General features: G+C 34.8%; 1 protein-coding gene across 1 annotated transcript in view; it reads left to right on the forward strand.

Moving 5' to 3' along the window:
• The window catches only part of CEP20 (centrosomal protein 20), a 30,005-nt gene extending 17,889 nt beyond the window's left edge, over window positions 1-12,116 (forward strand). Inside the window, exon 5 of the mRNA XM_053694429.1 lies at window positions 11,919-12,116. Coding sequence (XP_053550404.1) covers window positions 11,919-11,995 — 77 coding nt within the window. The 3' untranslated portion in view covers window positions 11,996-12,116. The remainder of the gene's footprint in view (window positions 1-11,918) is intronic.
• Window positions 12,117-12,697: the final 581 nt, after the last annotated feature.

Here is a 12,697-nt window from a genome sequence, read left to right on the forward strand (position 1 = left end):
CAGATCTCATTACTTTATCACATTGTGTACATATACCTGCTTCTTTATCTTATATCTGTAGGTATAATCAGATCTCATTACTGTATCACATTGTGTACATATACCTGCTTCTTTATCTTATATCTGTAGGTATAATCAGATCTCATTACTTTATCACATTGTGTACATATACATGTGTCTTTATCTTATATCTGTAGGTATAATCAGATCTCATTACTTTATCACACTGTGTAAATATACATGTGTCTGTATCTTATATCTGTAGGTATAATCAGATCTCATTAGTTTATCACACTGTGTACATATACATGTGTCTTTATCTTATATCTGTAGGTATAATCAGATCTCATTACTTTATCACATTGTGTACATATACATGTGTCTGTATCTTATATCTGTAGGTATAATCAGATCTCATTACTGTATCACATTCTGTACATATACATGTGTCTTTATCTTATATCTGTAGGTATAATCAGATCTCATTACTGTATCACACTGTGTACATATACATGTGTCTGTATCTTATATCTGTAGGTATAATCAGATCTCATTACTGTATCACATTGTGTACATATACATGTGTCTTTATCTTATATCTGTAGGTATAATCAGATCTCATTACTGTATCACACTGTGTACATATACATGTCTGTATCTTATATCTGTAGGTATAATCAGATCTCATTACTGTATCACATTGTGTACATATACATGTGTCTTTATCTTATATCTGTAGGTATAATCAGATCTCATTACTTTATCACACTGTGTACATATACCTGCTTCTTTATCTTATATCTGTAGGTATAATCAGATCTTATTACTGTATCACATTGTGTACATATACATGTGTCTTTATCTTATATCTGTAGGTATAATCAGATCTCATTACTGTATCACACTGTGTACATATACATGTGTCTTTATCTGATATCTGTAGGTATAATCAGATCTCATTACTTTATCACATTGTGCACATATACCTGCTTCTTTATCTTATATCTGTAGGTATAATCAGATCTCATTACTGTATCACATTGTGTACATATACATGTGTCTGTATCTTATATCTGTAGGTATAATCAGATCTCATTACTTTATCACATTGTGTACATATACATGTGTCTGTATCGTATATCTGTAGGTATAATCAGATCTCATTACATTATCACATTGTGTACATATACATGTGTCTTTATCTTATATCTGTAGGTATAATCAGATCTTATTACTTTATCACATTGTGTACATATACATGTGTCTGTATCTTATATCTGTAGGTATAATCAGATCTCATTACATTATCACACTGTGTACATATACCTGCTTCTTTATCTGATATCTGTAGGTATAATCAGATCTCATTACTTTATCACATTGTGTACATATACATGTGTCTTTATCTTATATCTGTAGGTATAATCAGATCTCATTACTGTATCACATTGTGTACATATACCTGCTTCTTTATCTGATATCTGTAGGTATAATCAGATCTCATTACTTTATCACATTGTGTACATATACATGTGTCTTTATCTTATATCTGTAGGTATAATCAGATCTCATTACTGTATCACACGGTGTACATATACATGTGTCTGTATCTTATATTTGTAGGTATAATCAGATCTCATTACTGTATCACACGGTGTACATATACATGTGTCTGTATCTTATATCTGTAGGTATAATCAGATCTCATTACTGTATCACATTGTGTACATATACATGTGTCTTTATCTTATATTTGTAGGTATAATCAGATCTCATTACTGTATCACATTGTGTACATATACATGTGTCTTTATCTTATATCTGTAGGTATAATCCGATCTCATTACTTTATCACATTGTGTACATATACATGTGTCTTTATCTTATATCTGTAGGTATAATCAGATCTCATTACTTTATCATATTGTGTACATATACATGTGTCTGTATCTTATATCTGTAGGTATAATCAGATCTCATTACTTTATCACACTGTGTACATATACATGTGTCTTTATCTTATATCTGTAGGTATAATCAGATCTCATTACTATATCACATTGTGTACATATACATGTGTCTTTGTCTTATATCTGTAGGTATAATCAGATCTCATTACTGTATCACATTTTGTACATATACATGTGTCTTTATCTTATATCTGTAGGTATAATCAGATCTCATTACTGTATCACATTGTGTACATATACATGTGTCTGTATCTTATATCTGTAGGTATAATCAGATCTCATTACTGTATCACATTGTGTACATATACATGTGTCTGTATCTTATATCTGTAGGTATAATCAGATCTCATTACTGTATCACACTGTGTACATATAGATGTGTCTGTATCTTATATCTGTAGGTATAATCAGATCTCATTACTTTATCACATTGTGTACATATACATGTGTCTGTATCTTATATCTGTAGGTATAATCAGATCTCATTACTGTATCACATTGTGTACATATACATGTGTCTGTATCTTATATCTGTAGGTATAATCAGATCTCATTACTTTATCACACTGTGTACATATACATGTGTCTGTATCTTATATCTGTAGGTATAATCAGATCTCATTACTTTATCACATTGTGTACATATACATGTGTCTGTATCTTATATCTGTAGGTATAATCAGATCTCATTACTTTATCACATTGTGTACATATACATGTGTCTTTATCTTATATCTGTAGGTATAATCAGATCTCATTACTGTATCACATTGTGTACATATACATGTGTCTGTATCTTATATCTGTAGGTATAATCAGATCTCATTACTTTATCACACTGTGTACATATACATGTGTCTGTATCTTATATCTGTAGGTATAATCAGATCTCATTACTTTATCACATTGTGTACATATACATGTGTCTGTATCTTATATCTGTAGGTATAATCAGATCTCATTACTGTATCACATTGTGTACATATACCTGCTTCTTTATCTTATATCTGTAGGTATAATCAGATCTCATTACTGTATCACACTGTGTACATATACATGTGTCTGTATCTTATATCTGTAGGTATAATCAGATCTCATTACATTATCACATTGTGTACATATACATGTGTATATCTTATATTCGTAGGTATAATCAGATCTCATTACTGTATCACATTGTGTACATATACATGTGTCTGTATCTTATATCTGTAGGTATAATCAGATCTCATTACATTATCACATTGTGTACATATACATGTGTCTGTATCTTATATCTGTAGGTATAATCAGATCTCATTACTGTATCACATTGTGTACATATACATGTGTCTGTATCTTATATCTGTAGGTATAATCAGATCTCATTACTTTATCACATTGTGTACATATACATGTGTCTGTATCTTATATCTGTAGGTATAATCAGATCTCATTACTTTATCACATTGTGTACATATACATGTGTCTGTATCTTATATCTGTAGGTATAATCAGATCTCATTACATTATCACATTGTGTACATATACATGTGTCTGTATCTTATATCTGTAGGTATAATCAGATCTCATTACTTTATCACATTGTGTACATATACATGTGTCTGTATCTTATATCTGTAGGTATAATCAGATCTCATTACATTATCACACTGTGTACATATACATGTGTCTGTATCTTATATCTGTAGGTATAATCAGATCTTATTACTGTATCACATTGTGTACATATACCTGCTTCTTTATCTTATATCTGTAGGTATAATCAGATCTTATTACTGTATCACATTGTGTACATATACATGTGTCTGTATCTTATATCTGTAGGTATAATCAGATCTTATTACTGTATCACATTGTGTACATATACCTGCTTCTTTATCTTATATCTGTAGGTATAATCAGATCTCATTACTTTATCACATTGTGTACATATACCTGCTTCTTTATCTTATATCTGTAGGTATAATCAGATCTCATTACTGTATTACATTGTGTACATATACATGTGTCTGTATCTTATACAGGGAGTGCAGAATTATTAGGCAAGTTGTATTTTTGAGGATTAATTTTATTATTGAACAACAACCATGTTCTCAATGAACCCAAAAAACTCATTAATATCAAAGCTGAATAGTTTTGGAAGTAGTTTTTAGTTTGTTTTTAGTTATAGCTATTTTAGGGGGATGTCTGTGTGTGCAGGTGACTATTACTGTGCATAATTATTAGGCAACTTACCAAAAAACAAATATATACCCATTTCAATTATTTATTTTTACCAGTGAAACCAATATAACATCTCAACATTCACAAATATACATTTCTGACATTCAAAAACAAATCAGTGACCAATATAGCCACCTTTCTTTGCAAGGACACTCAAAAGCCTGCCATCCATGGATTCTGTCAGTGTTTTGATCTGTTCACCATCAACATTGCGTGCAGCAGCAACCACAGCCTCCCAGACACTGTTCAGAGAGGTGTACTGTTTTCCCTCCTTGTAAATCTCACATTTGATGATGGACCACAGGTTCTCAATGGGGTTCAGATCAGGTGAACAAGGAGGCCATGTCATTAGATTTTCTTCTTTTATACCCTTTCTTGCCAGCCACGCTGTGGAGTACTTGGACGCGTGTGATGGAGCATTGTCCTGCATGAAAATCATGTTTTTCTTGAAGGATGCAGACTTCTTCCTGTACCACTGCATGAAGAAGGTGTCTTCCAGAAACTGGCAGTAGGACTGGGAGTTGAGCTTGACTCCATTCTCAACCCGAAAAGGCCCCACAAGCTCATCTTTGATGATACCAGCCCAAACCAGTACTCCACCTCCACCTTGCTGGCGTCTGAGTCGGACTGGAGCTCTCTGCCCTTTACCAATCCAGCCACGGGCCCATCACGACTCACTCTCATTTCATCAGTCCATAAAACCTTAGAAAAATCAGTCTTGAGATATTTCTTGGCCCAGTCTTGACATTTCAGCTTGTGTGTCTTGTTCAGTGGTGGTCGTCTTTCAGCCTTTCTTACCTTGGCCATGTCTCTGAGTATTGCACACCTTCTGCTTTTGGGCACTCCAGTGATGTTGCAGCTCTGAAATATGGCCAAACTGGTGGCAAGTGGCATCTTGGCAGCTGCACGCTTGACTTTTCTCAGTTCATGGGCAGTTATTTTGCGCCTTGGTTTTTCCACACGCTTCTTGCGACCCTGTTGACTATTTTGAATGAAACGCTTGATTGTTCGATGATCACGCTTCAGAAGCTTTGCAATTTTAAGAGTGCTGCATCCCTCTGCAAGATATCTCACTATTTTTGACTTTTCTGAGCCTGTCAAGTCCTTCTTTTGACCCATTTTGCCAAAGGAAAGGAAGTTGCCTAATAATTATGCACACCTGATATAGGGTGTTGATGTCATTAGACCACACCCCTTCTCATTACAGAGATGCACATCACCTAATATGCTTAATTGGTAGTAGGCTTTCGAGCCTATACAGCTTGGAGTAAGACAACATGCATAAAGAGGATGATGTGGTCAAAATACTCATTTGCCTAATAATTCTGCACTCCCTGTATCTGTAGGTATAATCAGATCTCATAGTCATTATTTTATCACATTGTGTACATATACATGTGTCTTTATCTTATATCTGTAGGTATAATCAGATCTCATTACTTTATCACACTGTGTACATATACATGTGTCTTTATCTTATATCTGTAGGTATAATCAGATCTCATTACTTTATCACATTGTGTACATATACATGTGTGTCTATCTTATATCTGTTCATAAACCAATCACCAATACTTGGAAAGAACAATGGAAAATTAACATTTTATTACCTTATTTCTTCTATAATCCACTGAGAGTGTAATTTCTTCTACTGGCTGTGTTAACACAGCTTGACCTTGAGGCCAAAAACTTTCAGGATCGGTGGGGATAGCACAGGCTAAATAAACTAATTCAAATACCAATATAAGTGTAATGGAAATACTTGTAAACAATTTAATACACTTCAGCAGGTAAAATGGATCATTGGGAACAAATTAAAGGGGAGAGATTTTTTGCGTAAACTGTCCCTTTAACTCATGCACATTATCATGGGTAGTAAAATATAACGGAGAGGATCTTTATTCCCAAGGTTGTTGTTTTTTTGTTTTTTTTGTTTGATTGTTTATTTATACAGGGTACGTGCACCTGCGCTGCCTCATCTAAAGTGACTGTCTGCTCTCAGGGTCGGTTGGGGCTGTTGATGACGGCTCATGTGCTTTTATCGTGGGTAACAAAATCTAACGTTGAGGATCTTTACTCGCCACATTGTTTTTTTGTTTTTTTTTATACAGCTATATGTAGTAATACAACTGCATGGATATATAATACAGTAACATATACTGTATGTCATTTTAAGATCTTTTAATTGTGAGTATTCAGTCCCTGTGCCAATTTGAAGATACAATTCTACTAAAATAATGTCCACGTCTGTTGAGCTAAGGGCGCGCAGGTGCACTTACCCTGCATAAACAAAGCAAAAAAAAGAATGCTTCCCATTATAATGCGCATGCGTTAACTACATCGGCGCATTCCACAGATGTTTTAGGCTCATCTGTGCAATGTGCTGAGGTAGTTAGTGCATGCGCAGTGTCCCGGTAGCAAACAAATGATAGAACACCAGCCTTGCCCGGTACAGAAAGAAACTCCCTCGTGAACATAAATCTGCGCATAATCAGCTGTAGCATTTAGAGAGATAACCGGTGATGATTGGCACCTGCAATAAGAATTCCCAGTGTCATCATTTTTTTCAATTTTTTTTTTTTTTACTTGTTCTTTGTTCTAGCAAAGTGGGGTTTAAAGGGATAGGAAATCCAGAATGTTTCTTTCATGACTCAGAGCAGGCAATTTAAACAACTTTCTAATTTACTTCTATTATCAATTTTTCCTTCATTCTCTGGGTATCTTTTGTTGAAAAGCAGGGGGATGTAAGCTTAGGAGCTGGCCCATTTCGGGAGCACTATATGGCAGCAGATTTGCAAGAATGTTATCCATTTGCAAGAGCACTAGAAGGCAGCACTATTCCCTGTCATGTAGTGCTCCTGATGCCTACCTAGGTATCTCTTCAATGCAGAATATCATGGGAACAAAGGAAATTTGATTTTAAAAAAAAGTGTTTCATATCCCTTTAAATAAATTAAAAAAAATATAAAAAAAGATTTGTTAGGAAATTCTGACCTTCCAGTCTTGTTACATAGCAACTTCAGACCTCCCAACGGTTCCTATTTGAAAGGAACAGTCCCTGATACTGACCTCCACAGAGATAGGCCCACTGACCATCCAGACGCGCCCACCCCCTCCCAACTCCGCACGTCCAACAAAATGGCAATGAGTCCCTGATACCCAACCAAAAATGTTATGAGATATGTAGAATCAACCTAAACGTTTTTTAACTCCGATCCACACAGACGCATTCACTGATCTCCGGGAATTTTAAGTACCAGTAAAGTGCTAAAAGGGAGATTAAACCCTAAATACATTTTATAAGCATAGTATTGAGGTTATTCCCCACCTCCCTCTAGTCATGGGAGCCACCATGTTAAAATCTAGTTGTCACTACAGTTTAGTGCTGACTTGTTTGCACATGTGCAACAACTCTCCTTCAGATACCTGCAGTCTAAACTAGGTTTCATAATGGCAGCACCATGATTAGAGGGAAGTGCATGAAATGTATCAATCAGATGCTTACGGTGCTTTGAGATTATCACCAGCATTTAACTTGCTAAGCAAACATGTATGGGGCTATATAGCTTACACTGGGATATCCCTTTAAAGGGATACTAAACACAAGTTTTATTCTTTAAAGATTCAGATAGAGAATGTAATTTTAAGCACCTTTCTAATTTACTCCTATTATTTTTTTCCTTGTTCTCTTGCTATCTTGATTTGAAAAGCAGGAATGTAAAGCTTAGGAGCCAGCCCATTTTTGGTTCAGCACATGGGTAGTACTTGATGATTGGTTGCTAAAATGTAGCCACCAATCTGCAAGCGCTACCCAGGTGCTGAACCAAAAATGGGCTGGCTCCTAAGCTTACATTCAAATAAAGATACCAAAAGAACGAAGAAAAATTGATAATAGTTGTAAATTAGAAACTTGCTTAAAAGGCACAGTCAACACAAGAATTATTGTTGTTTAAAAAGATGGATAATTCCTTTATTACCCATTCCCCAGTTTTGCATAACCAACACAGTTATAATAACACAGGTTTTACCTCTGTAATTACCTTGTATCTAAGCTGCTGCAAACTGCCCCTTATTTCAGTTCTTTTGACAGATATGCATTTTAGCCAATCGGTGCTCCTAGGTACCTTCACGTGCGTGAGCTCAATGTTATCTGTATGAAACACATGAAATAACGCCCTCTAGTGGTGAAAAACTGTCAAAATGCATTCACATTAGAGGCGGCCTTCAAGGTCTAAGAAATTAGCATATGAACCTCCTAGGTTTAGCTTTCAACTAAGAATACCAAGAGAACAAAGCAAAATTGGTGATAAAAGTAGATTGGAATGTTGTTTTAAAATTACATGCCCTATCTGAATCATGAAAGTTGTTTTTTTTGCACTTGACTGTCCCTTTAAAATTGCATGCTCTGTCTGAATCATGAAAGAGAAAAATTGGGTTTAGTATCCCTTAAAGGGCCTCACACTTCTCGTATATGTTTTTAAACTTTTTGTCCTGTAAGGACTAATATTTCTACTATCTGCATCTTTGAATTTGCTTAAATTATTTTTCTGTACAATATCCACTGACAGACTGTTTACGAAGCATTTAGATAGTTTACACTGGAATGCCCCTTTAAACTTTTGGTTGCTATAGAGAGCAGTACGTTTCAGTTCTGTGTAGCAGCCAGCATTTAGAAGTAAAAGCAACCAGCATTCATTAAAAACATGTTTATCAAACCTTGGAGGTTGCGGCTCGAGATATTTTAAATTAATGCAACTGAAAGACTTAAATCTTTTACTGAATTGTGTGTTTATAAACATATTTTAATGTTTATTCTGTAACCGATCTTGAAAGATGTGCTCTACAATTAATGTTAAACAGCGGTTTTCTGTTATTGAGTTTGCCAATCCCGTCCCATGAAATAGAGAGAGGAGAAAAGTGTCCATAATATACTAGGCATAACAAGGAAGCTAGCGGATTTGTGATTTCTATGTGCTATACAAACTCCAGTTCTAAATGTAGAACCCCAACTGTCAAAGCTGTAAACGGCTAAAGATTATTATTAATTGTTTTACATATTCTCTACTGGCAACAAAGAAGAAGGCAAATGGGAAAGAAAAGGGGGTTTAAATAAGAAAAGACAGATTAAAGGGATGTGAAACCCAAAATTATTTCTTTAATAATTTAGATAAAAGATATAATTTAAAAAAAATTCAGCTTAGTCGTATTATCAATTTAACTTCATTCTCTTGGTATTCTTTGTTAAAGGGACAGTCTATTCTGTATTAAATGTTCATGATTCCGATAGGGCATGTAACTTTCCAATTTACTTTTATCATCAATTTTGCTTTGATCTCCTGGTATTCTTAGTTGAAAGCTAAACCTAGGTAGGCTCATATGCTAATTTCGAAAGCCCTTGAAGGCCGCATCTTATTTTAGTGCATATGACAGTTTTCACACCTAGAGTGCGTTTGTTCATGTGTGCCATATAGATAACTTTGTGCTCATGTCTGTGGAGTTACCTAGGAGCCAGCACTGATTGGCTAAAATGCAAGTCTGTCAAAAGAACTGAATTAAGGGGGCAGTCTGCAGAGGCTTAGATACAAGGTAATCACAGAGGTAAAAAGTATATTATTATAACTATGTTGGTTATGCAAAACTGGGGAATGGGTAATAAAGGGATTATCTATCTTATTAAACAATAAAAATTCTAAAGTAGACACCAATCAGCAGAAAGCTCCCAGTAGTGCATTGCTGCTCCTGAGTCTATTTAGGTATGCCTATCAATGTCGGATACCAAGAGAATAAAGCAAATCATTTAATAGACGCAAACTGAAAAGTAGTTTAAAATGGTATGCACGGTCTGAATCATACAAGCTTAACTTTACTGTCAGTTAAAGAGACGTGACCCAAGATCAATTCTTTATCCTATTGTGATCAGTTGTGAAAAGAAAAAGTTGAATGATGTATACTTGTTGTTTTGTTTTTTAAAAATCTAAGATCAACTCTGTGAGCAGTAACCATTCAGCTAATTTTCCTACTTTCACCTGCATGGTGAAAAACAGCCAGTCGGTTCATACTTTGCTGTGATTTTGTGGGATATCAGATTAACCTTCCTTCATCTGTTGAAAAAGAGAGTAACTGTGCCTAAACATACCAGATGCATGCACAATTGTTAGTCCTGAGAAAGGCATAATGATTGGTTGCTTAAAGGGACAGTCAAAACCAGAATGTTTGTGGTTTTAAAAGATAGATAATCCCTTAATTACCCATTCCCCAGTTTTCACCGTTATATTAATATACTTTTTACCGCTGTGATTACCTTGTATCTAAGCTTCTGCAAACTGCCCCCTTATTTCAGTTCTTTTGACAGAGTTGCATTATAGCCAATCAGTCTTCTCTTCTTGGTAAATTCACGTGCATGAGCTCAATGTTATCTATATGAAATACATAAACTAACGCGCTCTAGTGGTGAAAAACTGTCAAAATGAATTTAGATTAGAGGAGGCCTTCAAGGTCAAAGAAATTAGCATATGAACCTCCTAGGTTTAGCTTTTAACTAAGAATACCAAGAGTACAAAGCAAAATTGGTGATAAAAGTAAATTGAAAAGTTGTTTAAAATTACATGCCCTATTTGAATCATAAAAGTTTTTTTGGGACTTGACTGTCCTTTTAAGGTGACTTACCACTGATTCAACATAGTTACTATTGCAATGAATGAGTTTCCTATCATCATTGTTGATGCAAAACTGATAATCCACATTTTTAAAAGCATGTGACACACAATAGAAGCTTAGGTAGGGAGAGAAAAGTAAACAAAAGCTCACATAAATTGCCTAAAGGTATTAACCCAAGCCTCCCTGGGAGAACGGGAAAGAAGCACAATTTTTAGGTGTATTTTACATCAAAAGATGGCAAAATAAATAATGAATGTATATTGCAATAATGAAATATTTTATGCGTTGTTGAAATGTCAAGTTTAATGCTCCTTAAACTCCTTTGGGGGGATTAAAGTCCACACCAGGGTAGCAATGAACTGTATGGATGTAGCTAAACCCATCTGGTGAGTCATAAGAGACCTATGTAGCCCATAATCACCGGCTAGCTCTACCCTCGTTTTTTGATGTGTAGCTTTGTTACCACTCCTAAATTTAAACCCTCAGTGCTATAGCGGTTTTGGCAAAGATTATCAGAGAATGGAGAATCAAACCTTCAGCACCCCCATGGTCAGAATTTGCCCGGTACAAGAAACTTACCAGTGACATAGCCTCCAAGGCAAACTCATGTTAATTACTTGAATTGCAATGACGGCAGCAACTCAGTGTGTTATGATTCGTTGTAGCCCTCTCTGCTATGTGATTGTTTCTTACCATCCCCAAAATCTACCTTAGTTTGAGGTCATTCTTGAATCAGGATGTCCAGGTTGGTGAGTTTTCGTTTTGCACAAGATCTCTTCGGCTTCCAGCTGCAAGTTAGCAAATGTCTATCTCACTACAACATACTGAACCCATATACTGTCTATGGAAGAAAAAATTCTTGCCTTCTCCCCCCCTCCCCCCAAAAAAAACAAACAAATAATTTGAACATGAGACTTTTGAGTAGATTTGGTTTTCAATGTATTTTTTTTACTTGCCATGAATTTGTATGTTTCTTGATTTTTGCTGATGGAATTTTGTATTTTAACCTTGAAATTTTGTATTTTAACCTTCCTTTCTTTAACCTTTCATTTTCTTGATTCTCAGAATTCCACTCAGCTCCTGTACAAATGACCGAAACAAGTACCAGGAAACCTCATTTGCTGCATGGCAAGAATGTATAAATGGCACCTTCATTTGGCACAGACTGTACAATTTGTTTTTTTTTATGGATTATAATTTATTTTCTATGTAATCAATTTTGTTTAAATTATTGACTTTTTCAAATTAAATATTAAAATGTTATTTCTTGTTTGTTTTTCTTTTAAATTTGAAAACATAAAGTTACAGGTAAAGGGTGAACTGTTAAACCCGATTCTGTAAGCAGAAGTTTCAACAGTGAGAAATAACCCTGACGGCAATTACTGAGTGATGGCAAAAATATCGGAGGAAAAAAAAGAGAAGGAAAATTAGTGGAGAAAAAAAATAATAATCATGTAAATGAGTGTGAGTTGGGACTGGACAGATATTCACATACAATGATAATGGCCGAGAACAGCCAGATAGAATTTAGTTACTGAATAAAGGAGGTCATGAAGAAAAACTAAAGCAGTATACAGTTCATATGAGTGAAATATGTATGAAAACAGCTGTAGTATGGGGAGTTCCATATTGGTTACATCCGCTCTAGCACGGCAGACACATCAGTGCAGTTAATTAAACTGTTGTCTTTGGCATATCACTACTTAAAGGGACACTGAACCCAAATTTTTTCTTTCGTGATTCAGATAGAAAATGCAATTTTAAGCAACTTTCTAATTTACTCCTATTATAAATTTTTCTTTGTTCTCTTGCTATCTTTATTTAAAAAAGAAAGTCCAGTACCC

The sequence above is a fragment of the Bombina bombina genome, chromosome 11 (assembly GCF_027579735.1).
Source record: "Bombina bombina isolate aBomBom1 chromosome 11, aBomBom1.pri, whole genome shotgun sequence".
In the NCBI taxonomy this organism is placed as follows: Eukaryota; Metazoa; Chordata; class Amphibia; order Anura; family Bombinatoridae; genus Bombina; species Bombina bombina.